General features: G+C 32.5%; 2 protein-coding genes and 1 long non-coding RNA gene across 8 annotated transcripts; 1 reads left to right on the plus strand and 2 right to left on the minus strand.

The window, feature by feature from the left end:
- Positions 1-1,379: 1,379 nt before the first annotated feature.
- LOC117227711 (uncharacterized) lies at positions 1,380-3,521 on the plus strand. The gene is made up of 2 exons (XR_004492132.2): positions 1,380-1,761; positions 2,937-3,521. It is a non-coding gene; the product is annotated as an uncharacterized LOC117227711 (long non-coding RNA).
- On the minus strand, positions 2,465-11,093 carry LOC117227710 (zinc finger protein 862). 5 transcript variants are annotated; one of them, XM_033483191.2, is made up of 7 exons: positions 10,560-11,093; positions 10,276-10,353; positions 10,113-10,181; positions 9,697-10,000; positions 4,877-4,977; positions 4,714-4,782; positions 2,465-4,558 (listed from the first exon to the last, which is right to left on the minus strand). In XM_033483191.2, the coding sequence occupies exons 3-7, from the start codon at positions 10,171-10,173 to the stop codon at positions 2,517-2,519; spliced, it is 2,577 nt and encodes an 858-aa protein (XP_033339082.2). In that variant the 5' UTR covers positions 10,174-10,181; positions 10,276-10,353; positions 10,560-11,093; the 3' UTR covers positions 2,465-2,516. The 5 variants fall into 5 exon arrangements, with proteins under 5 accessions (XP_033339082.2, XP_033339081.2, XP_033339080.2 ...); XM_033483190.2 differs by having other exon boundaries at positions 10,276-10,456; XM_033483189.2 differs by having other exon boundaries at positions 10,276-10,483.
- Positions 11,094-15,728: 4,635 nt separating this feature from the next.
- Positions 15,729-18,693, minus strand: LOC117227709 (zinc finger protein 862). 2 transcript variants are annotated; one of them, XM_033483185.2, is made up of 3 exons: positions 18,277-18,693; positions 18,116-18,196; positions 15,729-17,902 (listed from the first exon to the last, which is right to left on the minus strand). In XM_033483185.2, exons 2-3 carry the CDS (start codon positions 18,186-18,188, stop codon positions 15,855-15,857), a joined length of 2,121 nt encoding a protein of 706 aa, XP_033339076.2. In that variant the 5' UTR covers positions 18,189-18,196; positions 18,277-18,693; the 3' UTR covers positions 15,729-15,854. The 2 variants fall into 2 exon arrangements, with proteins under 2 accessions (XP_033339076.2, XP_033339077.2); XM_033483186.2 differs by lacking the exon at positions 18,277-18,693 and having other exon boundaries at positions 18,120-18,196.
- Positions 18,694-23,447: the final 4,754 nt, after the last annotated feature.

A 23,447-nucleotide genomic window follows, 5' to 3' on the forward strand; every position in this document is an offset into this window, starting at 1 on the left:
CCTACTCCTGCAGTCGTTAGCGAGGGTGGATATAGAAATTTTCTTTGCTCTGATTAGTTGACAATTGACTGGTGAAACAGTGCTGCCCTCGCAGTCAAAGACCGTGCTTGCGATCTCACCTTCCCCGCGCATTCGTTCGGTTGGCGAGCAATTTGAGACATGCGATGCAAAATTCTATTCGTCAATGAGCTTCAAATAATAAAATCAATTGCTTCACAGAATTCTCGACCACTCTGTCCAGCGTATTTGCGAAGAATATTCAATGCATATTGGAATATGTTGAGAAATAATAAAATATTTTATCAAATACATATAAAGTGGCAGCTATTAGATACCTAATTTAATATTAATAATTATTTTTCGAACTGAGCAAGTGGTGTGCTAGCAATACTAACATCCAGGGGAAGCGACTTGAAATTCGCAGTGTAGATGGTGGAGATAAGTGTCAAGTGTCAAAGGGCATTGCCGCGCAGCGTGCAGAAGTTGGCCCAAATTGCACAAAAATAACAGAAGATTCCTAATACAGGAGTGGAAGTAAAAGACTGATCATTCAGTCGTGGATCATCGTCATGAGCTAATCAAGCGGCGTGCAAGCAGGATAGCAAGGTCTCGGCTACCGCACTTCATGCCTCTCGGAATCCTCCACTAACTGCATCCTTTCCATTCCTTTGATAGAGGGGGAAAGATCACGCCTTTTCGTGACTATCATGCTCGCACACCGCTTGATCTGCTCACAGCGATGGTCTTCGACTAAATGAGAGAGAGAGAGAGTACTCCCACTTCTACATTAGGATTCTCCTGTCAGTTTTGTGCATTCTGAGCTAACTTTTGCATGCTGCGCGGTAATGCTTCTTGACACTTAGCTCTACCACCTAGACTTCTAGTACACTACTTGCTTAGCTGAAAACATGCCATTGAAAATTCGTACAATACCAATTCAAGACAAATACGTTTTAGTAACAAATACGTTAAAGTTTTTGCTCAGATACAACAATGAAGAATTTTTGCCTTCTTTCAGCCAATGTTAAATACCATTGTAATTACATATGTAATAATTACGTATGTAAACATACGCATCCACAGAACCCATTGTTCTTAACACAAACAGCCAATCAAGAGCTACAAAGTTGTCTTAAGTATTCCAGGAATAAGTATAACAGCTAATTTTTGTATATTTAGATATTTTTTAGATCAAACCAACATTCGTTCAATTTTTAACATTTTACATTTTCTCATGCTAGGATTCACGTTGATACAATGATATACTATGCAATTTGTCAAAACATTTCTTGAAAATATATGTATCTCACTGGACGATGTATCCGAGCATCCTAAGATTCAACAGATTTCATTATTTGAAATTTGAACCTCTTTTAGAAATAGAATTTTCATAACGCATGCCTCAAGTGGCGACTCAACCGAACGAATGCGCGGAAAGTATAAGGTCACAAGCATGGCAAATATAAGCCGAGCTAGGTTTCTTGTTCTGTTTCTCTCAGTCATATCTCGTTCTCTTTCTAAAGCAACTGCGCAGTAGAATGGTGTGGATAAAAAGGTTCTTGTGCGTAGGGATTACTGTATCTATGTATATTAGGGATGGGCGACTATCTCAAAATGATCGATTCTGAATTGCAACCTTTAAGATCAATTCACTAGAAAATCGAACCGTGAAAAATCAATTCTATGAAAATCGATTTAAAAATAATTGGACCTAAAATGCAATGCTTTAATTCTTATGGCACTTTAAAATCGATTTACAAGGTTAGTGTATGTTAGTGTTCAAGCCCTAAATGAATAAATAAATATACCAATCTAACTTAAAGATTTATATGTAGTGTGTCTGTTCATAAAATACTCTAATTGGTATTTCTATGTGGTTATAAATGTTATACACTTAATATTGAGTTACTTTTTTATTGAACAACTTGGTTTTCATTTTTTGAAAATTGTTATTATTGGCAATGAATTTAGGAAGACGAAATTTTGTAAATGGCAATAGTTATTGGCATTATGGCGACTTCCAATCGAAAATCGATTTGTAATTAAAAACATCGATCCGTTTAAATATCAAATATTCAAGAATTGTTCAAAAAATATTGAAAATCGATTCATAATCGCCCATCTCTAGAACGTAAGCTTTCAACACAAATTGATAGCGCACTGTTGAAATTTTAACTAAATTTCAAAAATTCATTACTTATTGTGATATATTCATGTAAACTGAATATTATTAGAAATCTTAGAATACAAAAGAATTAACATTTGTTATGATGACTTGAAAACGTTATGATAAATATTAAAAATAAAATACTTCACTATGGCAAATTTTAAATATAAAACTTTTAACTTCCTAATTTCGATATTTTCAAAACTGCGAACGTGACGCAACGCAGAGATATAAATTTTTTATGTATTCTCTGCTTATGACATGAAATAAAAAAATAAGGTGAAGAAACTTAATATGTTTCATTATAAATGGAAAATATTATTTTTTACAAATAGTATAAATTATATTGTTACACGTCATTATTATCCATATCATCGTCACTTGACATTTGATCTTGTACAATTATATCATTTAATTCATGTGGCATAATATCTTCTTCATACATCCTACTATTAAAATTCTTTAAAATGTCATCTGTAATCGGATAGTCACAACATTTTGAGCCCATACTATTTAAATCCACATTGATGCGACATAATGCACTAACCATACGATGTCCTAATCTATTCCGGTTTTTAGTTTTAATGTCATTTACTAATGAAAATAATCTTTCAATTTCTGTGTTTGAGTTCGGTAGAGTCAGACACAGTAATGCCAACTTACAAATATTTTTAAATTTTTGTGCTCTACTTTCCGAAATTTCAATCATCTTAATCCAAAAGTCATATACATTTAATGACAATAATGCACTTTTCGTCTCTTCTTCCAGAAATCCAAGAAAATACCACTCCTGCAATACGACTTCGTCGTCAAATTTTGATTTGAACTTTTGCAATATATTTTCTATATAGTTTCCATGTTTTTGAAGATCTAGAGCAACTGATGGCTGCAAAAATTTTAATGAACTTAAAAATATATCATCAAATGGCAGCATATCAACTGCGCTTTTAAAAGCTGCTTGATAAAAATTCTGACAATTTGTATAAAATTGTTTAATTTTCTCGGATTCCACGCACTCACTAATGGTGGATTTACTCTTGCAACCAATATTTATATCATTCTGAGGTAGCAAATTTCTTTCGTTGTAAGGATCTACTTCATGTAAATTTACATTATTTACAATATTTAATTTCAAAAAATTGCATCCTAAATCTTTTAGTAGGTCATGACATTGTTCTACCATGGTGCTTATATCGGCTTGCTTACTTTGGAAAATTGTATTGTATTGTGTTATTATTTTCAAACTGTAATTTAAAAATTCTAAATATGCTTTAGTGCACGTTGAATTTAAATCCTCAAGAATTTCTGTGGCACATGTATTATTTTGGTCTTCAAAATATATTAATAAAATGTCCCATTGTTCTAATAGTTTCACGACACATTCGCGCATTGATAACCATTTAGTTTTTGATGGTTCCTGCATTCTATGTCTCGATGCAAACATTTGTAATTCCACCAATTTATGGTTGCTCTTCCCGCTCTGGTCAGTATAGTTAAAAATGCGATGCATTATTATATTTACACTATTTGGGATGAATTTACACGCATTAATAGTAATAAGATTTAGCTTCTGACAAATACAGGGAATTGTAATTACCTCTGGATTTCTTTTCTTAAATAATGTTACAAAGGAGTGATGCTTTCCCACCATGACATCAGCATTACTGCTAGATACTCCAACAACATTTTTTATTGGAATGTTGGGTTTTGCTAGAGCATATTCAAAACATTTAAATAAAATTTCGGCAGTTACACTTTTAATACTAATATACTCTAACACATAACTATGAATTTTATTCTCGTGAATATAGCGTGCCAAAATAGCAAAATTTTTGCTATTTTTTGTATCTGTACCTTCATCAACTAATATAGAAAAAAAGGTATGTCTCAAAATGTTAGCTACCCTTTCAATAATTGCTTTGTTGATTACATTTTGAATTATAGCTCTAACTTTTGAGGTTTTCAACCTAAAATTTTCTATGTTGGGGTAACTGCAATTGCATTCCGCATGAACATCTGGAATTGTGTCAACATAGTGACGGCAAGAGTTGAAACTCTTACCGTGCTCCACTATGTCTAACACATATCTGAGTTCTGCCCTTTTAATGCTTCCTTTGTGATGTAATAATTGCTGGATTTTGGTGTTTTCGAGTCTTCCTGAAATAACCATCTGTTCTTGGTGTGCCACGGTTTTTCCATGCTGCAGAAGATCACATCGTCTTGCACGAATCATCTTCTTGCAGACACTGCACATGGCTTCCAAGTTGTTTAATGGTGACTTGGCCAACCATGGTGCAAAAATAGGTTCTTGCATCCATGCTTCTCTGAATTTTTGGATCCTTGTCTTTTTGGTTGGTGGACCAATCTTTTTGACATGGGTACTGCTATTGTCTGTTGATAAAATTTTGGTTATTACTTCAATTATATAATACCATATACAACAAAAAATTAAACAAGTATAAGTTTTAACAGAAGATATAGGTTATATACATATATATGTATATGTACATGTATATATAGGTTGTTCTTATATTTACTATATTTACCTGGGCCACTGTTAGGAAGGTTTCTGGCGCCAATACTGGCTCTACTTGACTCGTCGGTCATTGTATCATCTATTTGTATCATACTTTTTAATATAATGATATTTGAAATAGCTTATAATTTATTCACTTTAACGGTATGCATTAATATTAGAAATGTGCTCACCTGTGATTTCCCAGTAGAACAATATAAGGTTAAACAAAACTGACCAAATCACGAAACATGTTTCATGCGTTTCTAAACTGCTTCTGACGAGCGTTGTCAACCTAGACAGAGAAATAAGTTACGCAAGGATTGGAGTGGTGACGCATGCGTCGGGACTCTCGTGCATACAAAGCCCAGTGTTCTTACGAAAATAAGTTACGCAAGGGGTGGGAGAGGTGACGCATGCGCCGAGAGTCCCGTACAGCGGCGTGGAGCGTCTTCCGGGTGAACATTGCAATTCTGAACTACGATCAGACAGAAGTGAACTAGGTCACGTCACAATTGTAGTTCAGAATTATAATATTCACGCGGTAGTAACTTATTTTCATAAGAAAAATGGTTCTATTTCAAATAGCATTTACATGTATTACAAATTTCCCGAAAAGTGTAAACTTTGACATAAATACCGACGCGACTATTTTAAGATTGCTGCATATGAAATGTCGAATTTTCATAATCTGCAAATGTTTGTCTCCTTGTTGTTTATTGCGTAATCTCCTTTACAGTCTTAATGTGTATTGCCAGCGTTACGTTTTGCCAAAAAGTATTCTTCTCGAATCCTGTATTACGTCGCAAGAAACAGTTTCAGAATTAAATGAATCAAAAAGTATGAAATTTTGCAACATTCACCCTATTCGCTCGATCTATCGCCAATAGATTTTAATTTTTTTAAGCACCTATATGACTCTTTTCACGTTGCCGAATTTATTCATGCAAAAGACCAGAACTTCCTTAAAAATGGCATTTATATATTAAAAGCTCGTTGGGAAAAGTGTATCGAAGCAAGCGGGTCATATTTCGAGCAAATAAACATCTTTCAAAAGAAGGCATGAAGTTTATACTATTCAGTTGCAACATTCTTTCGTTCTCTTGCACTAATATTCAGGGCAATGTAATAATTAGCTGGGCCTGATCTTGCTCAACTTTTTGAAACATTTCCTATAAATACATACATTCGAAACATAACATTTGTTCGCAAATTCGCTGGCAAATGTGGTCGAGAATTTTACGAGGCGATATATGTAAATACAAGTCAAATATCGCGGCGCGTATTTCAGATGGGGCACCAGGCGAACGGATGCGCGAAAAGACTGAGATCCCAAGCATGCTAAAGCAGGTTAGGTTACTCGTTCATGTGAACACTCGCGCATAGAGCCCACTGGTTTCATTCTATGCCTCTCGTTCATCTCCCGTTCTTTTTCTAAAGCAACTGCACGAAGATTGATGAGGAAAAGGTTCTTGTGCGTAGGGATTATTATATTATATATGAATTAGAAAAAGGAGATGAATCTAAAATTTTGAACCCCTCGATAATATATCATTACAATATATTATCACACAACAACTAATGTTATTAAAGTTGGATATCATTCGAAAGTTCATATGCGGTTTATGTAGAGATATTTCAAGTTTCTTTATTTTAATATAAAGTCCATTGCATAACATTAATCGTGGAACACTGTTGTTCAAATGACCATCCCGGTTTTTTTTTATAAGCCCGACTCGTTTTATTCAACTTTCCATTACATTATTATTATTATTATTATTAGCTTGTCAATCGTTTGTGGTGTATTGATATAAACTTTATTTTCTGAAAAACTTCATAGAAAACAATCTAGTGTTACTAGAGTTACATCACTATGAATCTTGGGAGCCAATTGATGATTTCTTCATGAAAAGTCAGACGTCCATATAGAATGTATATAATAATTTTCAACAATTTGTACACATTACTGCATATGGTATAGTGTTCTATGATGATTTGTTTATGATGAATACTTCAAATTAGATTAAAGTGGTCTCCAACTCTGGTAAAAATGTACACGGAAGGGTTCGATGTTTCATGTACATACATACTTGGCGTCAATACGCTACCGTGCATCTTAATTATTTAAAAAAGGACTATCAAAGTATCAATTGGTCAAGAAATTATTGTCCACGAAATAAAAAATCATGCAGATACTTAGGTTACAAACCTCGAACGAATATTTATCAATAAAAATTACGCTAATAAGGATCATTCTGAATTTTTGCAGTAGTTTATGATTTTCATGATAGAATCTGAAAAAATTACATCTGTTAAACAAAGTAGGTTATGCTAAGCTTTACGTTCAGCTATAATAATGTCATTTTCGACACAAGCGAATTCAACATATTTAAGTTTGGATGTACGTTTTATGTCTGAAGAAAAATAAACTCTAAAATAACTACTAAAAATATGTCTCATTTTTTTTGCATGGCGTTTCCATGGTTAGTTACAAATATCATATTATTACATCGTTTACATTCTCAGCTAGACAATGGAGCTCATCATGTAGTAGGAATTGTAAAAATATGTTTACCGTATAATACATAGGATATATTCACAAATATTTCCATATAATAACACAAATGAATAATATAATGTAATAATCCATATAATAACAAATATGAAATATAAACATAAAATCTTAATATAAAATATAAACATCAACCAATATTCCGGATATTAACTCTGTTGAATTAAATGTGAAATTTTTCAAAAATTTATAAAAATCTAAAACTTAAGACGAAGATGAAATTAAATACTTGATAAACTATCAAACATCTTAAATTTGAATCATATTTCATCAAATTATATTACTTTGCATACATTACGTTAAATTTTAATAATGATGCTCTAAATTATACTAAGCATTAACGTTTCGAACATTATTGTGACATATTCATGCAAACTGAATCTGACTAGAATTCTTAGAATACAAGAGTTAAAATACAACTCACTATAACTTGAAAATATAAAATATTTCGTTATGAAAAAGATATTAAATATAAAATACTTCAGTATGATACATTTTAACTTCCCAGTTTTGATATTTTCTAAACTGTCGACGCGATGTGACGTAAAGCTGCAAATGGCTTTGCTCTTTTTGTAATGAAATGCATTATTCTCTACTTATGAAATGAAACATAAAAGGTGAAGAAACTTAATAATATGTTTTATTACAAATGGAAAATATTATTTTTTACAATTACTATAATTATATTAATTATTTACAAAATTATATTGTTATACTTCATTTTCGTCGATATCATCGTCACTTGACATTTGATCTTGTACAATTCTATCATTTAATTCATGTGGCATAATGTCTTCTTTATACATTCTACTATTAAAGTTCTTTAAAATTTCCTCCGTAATCGGATAGTCGCAACATTTTGAGCCCATACTATTTAAATCCACATTAATGCGGCATAATGCTCCAACCATACGATGTCCTAATCCTTTCCGGTTTTTAGTTTTAATGTTATTTACTAATGAAAATAATCTGTCAATTTCTATGTTCGAGTTCGGTAAAGTCAGACACAGTAATGCCAACTTACAAATATTTTTAAATTTTTGTGCTCTACTTTCCGAAATTTCAATCATCTTAATCCAAAAGTCATATACATTTAATGACAATAATGCACTTTTCGTCTCTTCTTCCAGAAATCCAAGAAAAAACCACTCCTGTAATACATCTTCGTCGTCAAATTTTGATTTGAACTTTTGTAATATATTTTCTATGTGGTTTTCATGTTTTTGAAGATCTAGAGCAACTGACGGCTGTAAAAATTTTAATGATCTTAAAAATATATCATTTAACGGCAGTGTATCGACTGCACTTCTAAATGCAGCTTGGTAAAAATTCTGACAATTTGTATAAAATTGTTTAATTTCTTCGGATTCTACGCATTTGCTAATAGTGGATTTACTCTTTGAACCAATATTTATTTCATCCCAGGGTAGCAAATTTCCTTCATTGTAAGGATCTACTTCATGTAAATTTACATTATGTACAACATTTAATTTCAAAAAATGGCATCCTAAATCTTTTAGTAGGTCATAACATTGTTCTACCATCGTGCTTATCTCGGCTTGCTTACTTTGGAAAATTGTATTATATCGTGTTATTATTTTCAAACTGTAATTTAGAAATTCTAAATATGCTTTAGTGCATGTACAATTTAAATCCTCAAGAATTTCTGTGGTGCCTTCATTATTTTGGCCTTCAAAATATATTAACAGAACAGTCCATTCTTCTAATAGTTTTGCAATACATTCGCGCATTGACAACCATTTGGTTTTTGATGGTTCAAGCAGTCTATGTCTCGACGCAAACATTTGTAATTCCTCCAATTCAAATTTCCTCTTTCCGCTTTGTTCAGTGTAGTTAAAAATACGCCGCATTAATTTATTTACATTATATGGGATGAATTTACATGCATGAAAAGCAATGAGGTTTAGCTTCTGACAAATACAGGGAATTATAACTACCTCTGAATTTCTTTTCTTAAATAATGTTACGAAGGATTGATGCTTTCCCACCATGACATTAGCATTATTGCTAGAAATTCCAACAACATTTTTTATTGGAATGTTGTGTTTTGCGAGAGCATATTCAAAACATTTAAATAAAATATCGGCAGTACCACTTTTAATACTAATATACTCTAAAACATAACTGTGAATTTTGTTCTCATGAATATAGCGTGCTAAAATAGCAAAATTTTTGCTATTCCCTGCATCTGTACCTTTATCAATTAATATAGAAAAGAATGTATGCCTCAAAATGTTGGCTACCCTTTCAATAATTGCTTTGTTGATTACATTTTGAATTATAGCTCTGATTTTTGTGATTTTCAATTTTAAGTCTTGTATAGTGGGGCAATTGCATTCCGAATGACTCTCTTGAATTGTGTCAACATAGTGTTTGCAAGAGCTGAAACTTCTACCGTGCTCCACTATATGTAACACACACCTGAGTTCTGCCCTGTTAATGGTTCCTTTGTGATGCAATAATTGTAGGATTTTGGTGTTTATTCCTCTTCCTGAAATAACCATTTGTTCTTGGTGTTTCACGCTACTTTCATGTTTCAGAAGATCAGCTCGTCTTGCACGAATCACTTTTTTGCAGACACTGCACATTGCTTCTAAGTTGTTTAATGGTGACTTGGCCAACCATGGTGCAAAAATTTGTTCTTGCATCCATGCTTCTCTGAATTTTTGGATCCTTCCCTTTTTGGGTGATGGACCTATCGTTTTGATGTGGATACTGCTACTGCCTGTTGGTAAAATTTTGATTATTACTTGAGTTATATAATACAATATACAACAAGAAATTATGTATATGTTATACATGTATATATAGGTTGTTGTTATATTTACTATATTTACCTTGGTCACTGTTAGAAGGTTTTCTGACGCCAATACTAGCTCTACTTGCTTCGTCGGTCATTGTATCATCTATTTGTATCATAATTTTTAATATAATGATATTTGAAATATCTTATAATATATTCACTTCAACGGGATACATTAATATTAGAAATATGCTTACCTGTGATTCTACAATAGCACAATATAAGATCCAAACGCAACTAACCAAACACTGAAGCTTGCTTTAAGCGTCTCTAAACTGCATCGGACGAGCGTAGTCAGCATGAACAGAGAAATAAGTTACGCAAGGAGTGGGGTAAGTAACGCATGCGCCGGATGTCCCGTACAATGGCGTGGAGCGTCTATCGGATGAACATTACAATTCTGAACTACGATCAGACAAAAGCTGTATGTCATGTCGCGATTGTAGTTCAGAATTCTAATTTTCTCGCGGTAGTAACTTACTTTTATAAAAATACTGGCAACGCCTGCCTATTATAGGCATGCAATGTAACTACGTACGACGACGCAGGCACTGGGCGTCTACCAGGTGAACATTATAATTCTGAACTACGATGGCGACGTGACGCAGAGCTACAGATGATTTTACAATGTTCACCCAGTAGACTCTCTGCGCATGCGTCGTCCTGCGTAGTTAAATTTCATGCCTACATTGCGCCTGTCCACATTCTTTGTGTGTGTAACTTATTGCTCTCAGATTGATAACTTACGAAGCAGTGTTTTAACCGCCACCTATGTCAATGACAAATTTGTACAAACTAAAATTCAATATGGCTGCCTATCTGCATCCGGTAAGAGTGCATCTGTCGCGACGTCATACCATGACGCCATTCTGCATCTGGATTGCTCTTGAACGCTCCCTACGCAAAGTGGGCCACGCGCACAATGGGCAAAAACAGCCGAAAGGCAGAGTTTGGTACTATTTACATAAAAGCTTATTTAATAAAAGATATTTTATCTTTATTCGATATTCGAACGTTCGATCAAACAAAATATTTTTATGCGACGAGTATCGAATAAATAATTTTATTCGACAATAGTTTATTCGACGAATAAAGATACTTTTCTTATTCGACGAAAATTTATCCAACGGATAAAAATACCTATTTTATTCGAAGTGCACTTATTCGTGGCATCGAATAAAATTTTCATCTTTTATCTGTATCTTTTATTTGAAGAGTTCGAATCATTCTTCGAGTAACTTTTGTCAGCACGAATAAACGTGTTGCCGTTGCCGAGTAAGTATTCCGTCGTATAGTGATGCGATCTTATGGGCGTTCGAGACAATAATTATAACTTTTAAACTAATTAATTTTCGACCCAAGTATGTTAAGAATTTTTTAAAGGGAACACAAAGATGAAACGATTTGTACATAAAGGATATACAGTTATGTTAAAAAAATTGCAACGATTTTGTTTTTTGTTGAATAGAAAGATCATTTATCAACATTTTGTATTGTAATCTTTTAGAAACTGTGTATTGACTAATTTTTATTCAAAACATTTTTTATTAAGAATTACTAGGTGTCAGGTAGCGCACATTCTAACATAATGCATATTTGTATAACTGACACATATTTGAACATAATACATAAACAAGCAACAAATATTTTATTGTAACAGATTAATAAATAATAAGAAATTATGTACGAAAATATTTACAAAAATCAGACATCAATAACATATTTTTCCTAAGATCTTTACAAGTATTCAAGTAAGATATTTACAAGTATTCGAATGTGCTTTAATCTATTGTTAATATCCACACATAGAAGGTTGCAAAATTTTTCTTAACCTTTGTAAATTTTTTCTGTGCGATCATTTAAATGGAATGTGTTCCGAATTAAACGAAATACACCTATTTTCTTGTCATTGTGTAACGAACAAACCCATTTCTCAAGATCGTCCCGATTTGTTCTCGGACGCGCTACTTAAAAACCAGGATTACAATTATCATATCTGTTGCTACGCACAAGTTTAATGTGTGCGCAGCACATCTAACGTGATATGCTCTCTCTCTCTCTCTCTCTCTCTCTGTGTGTGTGTGTGTGTGTGTGTTGACCACTTCATTCTCTTCTCTTTCTTCTTCTTCTACGTAATCCCATCAAATGAATGTATACTCGCAAAACGAAGACAGCCAAGCGCTGCTGATTTCCTTTCATAATTTGTGGATATCCTGGTGCACCGTAACAACGAATAAACTTCTCCGTACAGATCAGATATCTGCTGTGGTACAAACAAATGGCACTGTCTTCAATACTTCTTTAATTGTGCACATACTGGTCACACATTTTGTTCGTCACTTTCCCTACTGTGTGCGCCGACTTATATTAGTTTTATATATTAGTTATTATAGTTATACATTAGTTTTTCAGGAACTCCCAAGTTTTCAAATATGCGGCGAAAGTAAATATCTCTCTCCGATTTCATAATATATTAATGAATGCATTTATAATTTAATGCATCATATTTTATATTCTGCGGGATTATAATATATTTTGTCACCTCCACTTCGAATTGACTTCGGTTGGTACTTCTCTCATCTTCTGGGACATGTGTAGTAGAATCTTTATACTTTGTCTTCTACTTCGTAATTCTGTACTATATTCTTCAAATTCTCTTGGATGTTTTCGTTTTAAGCGTGAGCAGAAATTTGACGAAAATGTCAATTGTCTTTTTATTTCTTTCGTAGTATTGGATAAACAGATTTGACATGTGCCAATAACGTTTCTCTTTTGACACGCAGAAATTTAAAAATATTTTCCGTTTAAAATGGTTGGTAAAAAGAAACTAACTAAATGATTTGAACTAAATCCAGAGCCAATAAAAAACATCAATTTGTTGCATCAATCATAAAATAAATTCGACAGAATATACGAAATTGTTAGAAATGGTTTTGATATCATTTTGCGAAGAAATTGCGAGTGGCGGCTTCATTTTTCACCATGATAACGCTGCAGTTCATGCATCAAGACAACCAAAGCAGTGGTTAGGCGACAAAGATAACAGGATTTTTACATGGCCAGCTTATTCACCAGATTTAACCCTTTGCACTCGAGTGATGACTCTGAGGTGACGCAAAAAGTTGCTACGCTATTTTTAAAAGAATTCTTATGTTATTAAATTTGTCTGTATTCGATAAATTGTCAGATAATAGAAGTCTTCTATAAGCATACACGTTTAATTTCAAACAAAAACAATCACACCAAATGGAAGTACTGTGTGTTGAATGCAAAGGGTTAAACTCAATTGAAAACGTTTGGGGAATAATTTCAAGAAAAGTCTATGGCAATTGCAAACATTATAACTCTATTTCTGAGTTATAGACTGCTGTGATCAGAGTGTGGTCATCTATCGAAGCAGAAACTTTTCATAATTTGATTTCATCGATGCCTAATCAAATTTTCAACGTTATTCGAATAAATGGTAATTATACTAAATATTCATTACGAAGTAGAGAAGAAATTTTTGTTAATCTTGATGTTACTTACTTAAAACACGCATGGCTACATGGGAATTTTTTGCTTGCTTTTTGGTAAAATAGATAAATTTGTTTTTTTATAAATAAACGTTATATCTATGAATTTAATCGTGTATGTGGCTTCTTTCATTAATCCTAAAATGTTATCGATTACTACCTTTTCGTTGTTATGGAATAATTATAAGATTTCACTAAAACCTCAGATGGCTATATGGAAATTTCGGGCAACTGTTCGAGAAACTAGAAAACCATTTCTACGAATATCGTGGAAACTATTGGTATAAATGGCAAAGTTGTGTGTCTTTTTATGGGGAGTACACTTGCGAAGACAAATTTCAAATGTCAACATTTGTTTAAATAATATATTAAAAAATATTATTTTTTGTTTGTTTTTCTACGTATATGTTGATGTATTTTTTTGAACATTTGTTGTGCGGGTATGTATACCAAAATGTGAAATACGAAAAAACTGAAATTTAGTCTTTTACGTTCTAAAATTATTATAATTTAAATTTTTCGGCATTTTTAGTAAGTTAGATTTTTATAACCAGGAAACAGTTCGACATCCAAATATTAAGTACAATTATGTACCATCCCTAATACACGCACATCGACATAAGTAGGTCGCATTTCTATCACCTCATCGTTTATCATCGGCCATAGTATAAATGACCGATTCGGGATCTTCATCGACTAAAAATATATTATTTAGAGATATTTTAATTTCAAGTGTACACTACTGTAGTATTCAATGACACGCGCGCGCGCGCGCGTGGAATTTTGGTTTTAGAATGTACAGCGTAGAGCAGGGGTGGCCAAAGCGTCGACCTTGTAGCTATTCCTAGTCGCCCGCCTGTCTGATATTATCTATGTTTATTTTAAATTTAAACTTATTTTTGGTCTTAAATTACTACTTTTCTTATGATCACTTAATATATACGAAATTGGTAGACCTATAATTTAAAAAAACGTGCCTATAATTTAAAAAAACAGATCACACTTCATATTTTTAATACTCGTCGACTGACAGTTAAAAAAAATTTTTCCTTCATATAACCACATAAAAATCTCGCAATATTAAAATTGAAATATCTCCCAAAGTAATAGTTTTTCGACATAGATAGGTTAATAGATTTTTATTCAGAATTTTGAAGTGCATCGAATTGTACACAAAGCATTATATGATTCCAGTAAAAAATAATAAAGGTAATCTTCGTAAGGTAATATCATATACTTTTTCAAATTACGAATAGTTCTTGAGATAATCGCATGTATCATTTAATTCCTGACTACCGTAAAGTGTATAGCATTTTAATAGCACCAAACGATTTGTTTCGGCTTAATATATAAGGTGTTTCGTCCAAGTGCAGTGAAATATCTCGAAATAGTTTGAAACTACGAAAAAAATGTTTCTATAAAAACTATTAAATTAAAAATTTTTTAATAATTTGCAATGAATTAGTTGCTAATTTGTTGTTCATAAGATGTTAATTGATTTAACACTTGGATATTTAATATATGTATGTATTTTATAAAATACTTCGTTATAATAAATTTTAAATATAAAATAATTCACTATGATACATTTTGACTTCCTAGTTTCGGTTGCATTAATGAAATTACTTTGAAAGAATTTTTAGGGTAGGATTCGATAAAATCGTTATTCGACACTTAATATGTTGAATGACTGTTTTAGGGCGGTAACAGCCATTTGTGAACCGCTCTATACATTCATGTCGTGCACTGGCGAAGATGTGATACCTCCGAGCATGCTTATTCAGAAAAGCCACGTTTTCGCATATTGTGGCAAGATGAACAGACGCCACTCTTGCCACGCATGATATTATCGTAAATAATGGGCGGATTTCGATAATGCAACAAATAAAGACGCTTGATAATAGCAAGGGTGATCATTAGACGAGTTTCATATCATCCAAAAGTCTAAGTTAGAGTTAGATTTCAAATTGAGGGATTAGGGACATAACGGATGTACATTGTAATTCTAAATTGCGAAAGTGACGTGACACAGATGACTTTGCTTTTTTTAAAATGAAATAAATTATTTTCGGCTTATGAAATTTATCATAAAATGAGGTGAAGAAACTTGTAATATATTTCATTACAAATGGAAGTTACAAATTTAGTATTAATTTATTACAGTATTTTACAAATTTTAGTTTACAATTTACAATTTAGTATTACAAATTCTAATAGCATTTTACATATACTATAATTATATAATTTACAAAATTATATTGTTACACGTCATCATCGTCGATGTCATCATCGATATCATCGTCACTTGACATTTGATCTTGTACAATTATATCATTTAATTCATGTGGCACAATATCTTCTTCATACATTCTACTATTAAAATTCTTTAAAATTTCTTCCGTAATTGGATAGTTACAGCATTTTGAGCCTATACTATTTAAATCCATGCTAATACGACATAATGCTCCAACCATACGATGTCCTAATCTATTGCGGTTTCTACTTTTAATATTATTTACTAATGAAAATAATTTTTCAATTTCTGTGTTCGAGTTCGGTAAAGTCAGACACAGTAACGCCAACTTACAAATATTTTTAAATTTCTGTGCTCTATTATTTGAAATTTCAATCATCTTAATCCAAAAATCATATACACTTAATGACAATAATGCACTTTTCGTCTCTTCTTCCAGAAATCCAAGAAAATACCACTCCTGCAATACGACTTCGTCGTCAAATTTTGATTTGAACTTTTGCAATATATTTTCTATGTGATTTTCATGTTTTTGAAGATCTAGAGCAACTGACGGATGCAAAAATTTTAATGATCTTAAAAACATATCATCAAATGGCAGCATATCAACTGCGCTTTTAAAAGCTGCTTGATAAAAATTCTGACAATTTGTGTAAAATTGTTTAACTTTCTCGGATTTCACGCACTCACTAATAGTGGATTTACTCTTGCAACCAATATTCATTTCATTCAGAGGTAGCAAATTTCCTTCATTGTAAGGATCTACTTCATGTAAATTTACATTATGTACAATATTTAATTTCAAATAGTTGCATCCTAAATCTTTTAGTAGGTCATGACATTGTTCTACCATGGTACTTATATTGGCTTGCTTACTTTGGAAAATTGTATTGTACCGTGTTATTATTTTCAAACTGTAATTTAAAAATTCTAAGTATGCTTTAGTATATGGTGAATTTAAATCCACAAAAATTTCTGTGGCGTATGCATTATTTTGACCTTCAAAATATATTAACAAAATGGGCCATTGTTCTAGTAGTTTCGCGACACATTCGCGTATTGACAACCACTGCGTTTCTGATGCTTCAAGCCTTGTATGTGTTGACGCAAACATTTGTAATTCTACCAATTCAAGTTTTCTCTTCCCGCTTTGTTCAGTATAATTAAAAATACGATGCATTAATTTATTTACATTGTCTGGAATGAATTGACACGCCTGAATTGCAATGAGATTTAGCTTCTGACAAATGCAAGGAATTGTAACTACCTCTGGATTTCTTTTCTTAAATAATGTTACGAAGGATTGATGCTTTCCCACCATGACATCAGCATTACTGCTAGAAATTCCAACAACATTTTTTATTGGAATGTTGTGTTTTGCTAGAGCATATTCAAAACATTTAAATAAAATGTCGGCTGTTCCACTTTTAATACTAATGTACTCTAAAACATAATTATGAATTTTATTCTCATGAATATAGCGTGCTAAAATAGCAAAATTTTTGCTATTTCCTGAGTCTGTATTTTCATCAATGAATACAGAAAAAAATGTATGCCTCAAAATGTTGGCTACTCTTTCAATAATTGCTTTGTTGATTACATTTTTAATTATAGCTCTGATTTTTGTGGGTTTCACCTTTAAATTTTGGATAGTGGGGCAATTGCATTCCACATGACCATTTCGAATTGTGTCAACATAGTGATCGCAAGAGTTGAAACTCCTACCATGCTCCACTATGTCTAACACATACCTGAGCTCTGCTCTTTTAATGCTTCCTTTGTGATGTAATAATTGCTGGATTTTGGCATTTATTCCCCTTCCTGAAATAACCATCTGTTCTTGGTGGGTCACAGTTTTTTCATGTTGTAGAAGATCACTTCGTTTTGCACGCAGCACCCTATTGCATACATGGCACTTGGCTTCAAATTTGTTTAATGGTGACCTGGCCAACCATGGCGCAAAAATAGGTTCTTTCATCCATGCTTCTCTGAATTTTTGTGGGTATATCTTCTTGGATGGTTGATGTGTCATGTTGCTACTGATATTGCTATTGTCTATTCATAAAATTTTGATTATTATACATATTTACATAATAGTTCCATATTGTAAGAAATTAACATTAGTCTAAGAAACATTTTGCTTTTCTAAACACAAACTCATACCAAAATATGTAGATGTATAGGTATTTATTATCTTTAATATTATATATTAGGTCACAAAGCTAAATTCATTTCGTAGTTAAGGACCTAATATATTTATATATTTACCTACTTCACTCCCAGTAGTTGTAATAAAAACAATACTAATTGCATTGGAAGCTGGTTCATGTTCATCGGTCATTATATCACCTGTTTGTATAACGATTTTTTATATAACTTGTAAATTAATCACTTGATCTGAATGTATTAGTATTAGAAATATGCCTTACCTGTAATTCTACATTATATGTTAACAACATAACATAAGATGCCAACAAGTATGAAACTCACAAAATGTACTCTATAAGCGACTCTAAACTGTATTTGCCACGTGGCCACATCGCCCAAACATTGGTAGGTTATAATACAAGGTTCGCAGCCAAATAAGACAGATTTCAGATTTCATTTCAAAGGAGTGGGGTAGGTAACGCATGCGCCGGTAGTCCCGTACAGTGGCGTTATGCGTCTACCGGGTGGACATTGTTATTCTGAATTATGGACGCGAAGCCTATGCTGAATGTGCGCTATTCTGCTTACGAGAGTTCCGGCGCCTTAAGTAACGTACCCCACTCCATCGATTTGAAATTTAGCTTATTCTTCTGGCTGCCATGGCAACCATGGGTGAGATATTGCATCGATGAAGTCGGAGTCAGAGACATCTCAATCGATCAACAGACAAAACAAATACTTCGTTTATCGCTTATTTATTTCTAGCTTCATGGAATTTTTTCACTTCTGTGTTTATTGTTTTCATACACACCACATATTCTAAAGATATTTTATCTCGTTATTGACTAAACTATTTTGCTATGCATTTTTAATTAATGTGGAATTGATAATGTGGAATTGTTTAGTCTATTTCTCATGACCTTATTTTCTGATATCATATTTGAAATTTTAGAATTATTGTGGAAATTCACGACACTTTTTCATGGATACTAAATGAACGAATACGTTAATACTGACGAATATGATTATTGTAAAAGTTTTTAGTAAAATTCTTCTGCGGATATAAATGGTACTATCTTGATAGCTATGAAACTTGCCAATTGTGTGTTTAGTCTTCATTGTAATAGAATGGGTTAATAGTGGTTCGATTCGCTGACCGTCATAGCGAAGCGTGCGGTTCGGACGCACTGCCACATTCGACAATTCATTGTGACTTTTAATATATCTCGCACCATCCTACGGAAAACACATTTTTGTAGAAAAAAGTCCAAGAAACATGATAATTTTTTTCAAATTTTCAAAACGCGACTTCGAGCTCCTATTTAAAAAATAAGAATTTGTTTATAATTTTCAACGTTCTACAAACAATTTTTCAATCAGATAAAAATTTAAGATGGATTCTTTCTAAGTAAAATTAAAGAAAGTACATCTCGTTACGACTAATAGTTCCCGAGATAAAAATTCCTGAGTACAACCCATTTTTGCAAAAATGGTCGAAACCCGTAAATATGAGAGCTCTATATTTTTTAAACAAATTCAAAATTATCAAAATGATTTAAGACTCCGTTTTCGAGACAAATTAAGTTGGAAAAATAATACTATTGAACAGGAATCAAGTAGCGCGTCTGATCTTGACATAGCAATTTCACTTCTCGTTGTACTACAAGGCACGCGAACTTGCAGATCTTTCAACCAACATTCACAAAACATTAAACAAATAATATTGAAATCGAGGATGGCTTGGTGTTTGTAAATATTTGTTGTAAATATTTGTAATTTGTTACAGCAGTTTGATTAAATAGAGATTATTAAATAAATTAAGATAGGGATTATTATAAGAAAATTCAGTTTATAATAATTCAAGGTTTTAATTCACTTTTTCTGTCATGATTCAAGTGATTAGCTATTATAATTTAACAAATTTTTTATTGATCAAGTTTTTAATGGCAGCAAAATATACATTCTAATTGATCACTATACATATAGTATGATAATCTTTACAACTATCGTAGGCCTTATAAAATTTAGATTTCTAAAAAGTATTTGTTTTGGGTTCACTGTAAAAACGATGAAAATATTTTTTACGTTCATAGTGAACGATTCTACATGGTCTACCGAACAGCAAGATATAGTTTTTTAAACATTATAAACCTTTAAACAAATTTGTAATTAACATAACGTTTACTTTATTTATTATTATAATTTAACGCAGACAAAAATATTATAGAAAATTCAATGCTCCTTCACTTTTTTTTCAACACAAAATTTCTGTAAGTTTTTTTTCATAAAATTCACCATTGTTAGATTGTTTATAAAATAGATAAATGAATGAAATAATTAACTTAATTAATTCATTGAATTCGTCTTGACACGAGCTACAATAATAGTAAGTAAAGAAAATACAGTGCCATTTAAAAAAAAATGTAAGGCGATCTCGATTTTGTAATGAAAAAATAACAATTCTTCGTGAGAATTCTTTTTTGTTAGATTAATGGAAGTGTTCGAAAATATGTGTGCGAAAGTTATGAAAAACCCTGTATGCTACCCGAAATTTTATAATTTCATTCAAAGACGTGTCTACGCGTCATTAGTGACTTTAACCATGAATTGGATACTTGGATATGCTACACGTTTATTAAAACTATCTAATTATAATTCTTATTAGTGCTATTATTAACTTACAAAAGTTTTTGAACGTCCTTTAAAACGAAATAATATTTTCAAATCGTACTGAAAAACTTTAATTTCCTTTGAAACATTAGTTTACTAGATGATATGTAAATCAAAGTTTGTAAAAATTGCAATTTTGGAATTACAAAAATAAATAAATAAATCACGCGTTTCAGGTTTTTTACGTATTGTAAAACCTATTTTATAAATCTTGTGAATTTCAGTATGTTATATGAATGCTGAAATTTTCATTGAAATTGGTTAACGTTGTTCTGAGAGATAAACAATAAATTAAAGATGGCGATGACCCTAGTTTTTCATAACATTTTTTAAACATTTCATTATTTTTATTTTACAAAGAGAACCTATAAAAATTAACTTTATATTTTACTCTGTTTAAATGAATTAACCGAAAATAATTTTTCTTTTCAAATACTTGACTCGAATAAAAAAACAATTAATTTAACAGGAAACATTGAGCTAAAACTAATTAACTTAAAATAGGGGAGTGCAGGGATTATTTTAGGAAATCCTACGAGGCTCCGTGGTAAAATAAACAACATACACACACACACCTGCAACTTAAATAACAATGACAATAACAGCAACAGTTTATTCACAAGAATAACAACCAGTTTACACAAAGCAACAGTTTCTCACGAATAACAACAACAACGATTTCGACGACGACAACAACTACGTCAACAATAATAACAATGACTTCGACAACGGTAACAGCAACGATGACAACAATCACAACGGCAATAAGAACGTACGAGTTCATTGTCGCACTCTATCTCATTCGCTGTCTCATTCTTACTCATTCTTTTGCTATCTCCATCTCCCTCTTCTCTACTGTGTGTGTCAATCACTTACGCTCTATTTTTCGGCTACGCAGAACTTTGAGGAGCCTAAACAATAAACACAGGTCAAAACTGCTCAAACTAGGGATGAGAAAGGGGTGACGTAGAAAAACGATTCTAAATTGCAGCGAGAAAGATCGATACACTAGAAAATCGAATCTTGAAAAATCATATTCATACTATTTGGCTTATTTCTTTATCGCAGAACCCGATTTTGTAAATCGCACCTAAAATGTAATGTTTTAATTCCAATGGAACTTTAGAACCGATTTACAAAATCAAGTTCTTCAATAAAAAAAGTATCACAATATTAGGCGTATAACATTTAGAACAGTATCGAGATACGATTAGTATCTGATGGTAAAATACTGGATATAAACTTTGAAATTAAAAATCGAAGAATTACCAATAAATTAAGTGTATGTTAATCATCATTAATCATCATTTTAAAGGCAATAAATTTATAAAAATTAATTCAAAAGAATCGACAATCGCTTGACAAAATCGATCTAAAAGAATCGAAAATTGCTTGAGTCAAATAATTATAAAAATCATCCTAACTACCCTAATAATACCTAGTAACAGACTGATAGTAACACACTGATTTAATTAAATTAAGGAAATAACAGCACAGTAAATAACAATTTTATATTTCATGAATTTTAGGATGGGCATCTTTAACATCGTATAGCCGCGTTAATTAATAAAAATGAAAAAGAAATTATATCATATCGTGATCTAAACATTCGGGTAACTAACATGGGAAGGTTTCCAGGGTTGACGTTCACTTTTTGATGAGATTTAATGCAGTGATAGAGCTTGTAAAGCTGCGCTCGGTTTTGGGGGCAGACGGCTTATACTTTCTGAAATAATTAATATTAAAGTTATTAAAATGTCATAAAGATGCACTGGATTACACAGCGAGGCACCGTGCTACAAGAAGTGGGGGGTGTTCCGCGGGGCAGCCCGGATTTGAACCGCCCATCTTTCCCCACTCCCTAATACATATTTCTAGTTGTGTCTGGCATGGTACCCTTTCGCTCGCGATGCTGGGAACGGTTCGGCTCCGACCGATGATACTCGAGCCGTGCACCGATTCACACCGTGTGTACGCTTCCTCATTCGGTCGGAGTCGAACCGTTCCGCGTAGGCATGTCGTTTTTGAACGGGTATTGCAACAACATGTGTACATGTGTAGTTAATATATCCATGTATTAACCTGTGTACTTATTAATACACGGGTACACGTGTAATGAATGTATCCGTTTTAATTCGTTCAGAAAATATGTCAATAAGAGTTTCTTAATTTCGCACAGACACATGACAAAAATAAATGCTGTTGATTGCTGAAATAAAAAAGTAAACATGGATGAGGAAATATTTGGAAATATTTTTAATGAATTAATAATCTGTTTTTATAAAACAGATAATATATTATATAATATATATACAGATAATATAAAACACGGATATATTCGTTGTGCGTGTATCCGTGTATTAAAAAGTTCACGGGTTAATACACGGATATATTAAGGTCCCGGTATCGGGACCCGGAGTTGATCGTCGCGCTGCAGTTGTGCGAACGGACATTAGACAAACCAAATTAGAAATATTTTCGACCGTCAGGTGGCACACGCATATGTTTCTGTGATCACGGGTATCGGTAAAAATGTGACGGAAGAGAGAAAGAAAGCTGAAAGAGAAGGATAGCGACTAAACATGGTTGCCACATTTCATTCCTCGCCGCAATGTTGCCATGTCGTCAAAACCGTTTCACAAATTGAGTTTCATGAAACTGATTCCTGCTTCATGAGCCCGTTCTGCCGCGCGCTAGGTTTCTGGACCAGGGGAAGGTGGCGTGCGGGGCATTCGTGAGCGGCGCGGCAGTTGCAGCAAGAACGCTCGTCGAATATTGTAAA

This window comes from Megalopta genalis, chromosome 5, assembly GCF_051020955.1.
Source record: "Megalopta genalis isolate 19385.01 chromosome 5, iyMegGena1_principal, whole genome shotgun sequence".
Taxonomy (NCBI): Eukaryota; Metazoa; Arthropoda; class Insecta; order Hymenoptera; family Halictidae; genus Megalopta; species Megalopta genalis.

Coding starts and splice junctions, on each gene's coding strand:
- LOC117227710 (XM_033483191.2), bottom strand. CDS start 10,173: ATGACCGACGAAGCAAGTAGAGCTAGTATTGGCGTCAGAAAACCTTCT. Junction 10,001..10,112: donor ACCTTCTAACAGTGACCAAG/GTAAATATAGTA, acceptor TTTTACCAACAG/GCAGTAGCAGTATCCACATC. Junction 4,559..4,713: donor CCTTCCTAACAGTGGCCCAG/GTAAATATAGTA, acceptor TTTTATCAACAG/ACAATAGCAGTACCCATGTC.
- LOC117227709 (XM_033483185.2), bottom strand. CDS start 18,188: ATGACCGATGAACATGAACCAGCTTCCAATGCAATTAGTATTGTTTTT. Junction 17,903..18,115: donor AACTACTGGGAGTGAAGTAG/GTAAATATATAA, acceptor TTTTATGAATAG/ACAATAGCAATATCAGTAGC.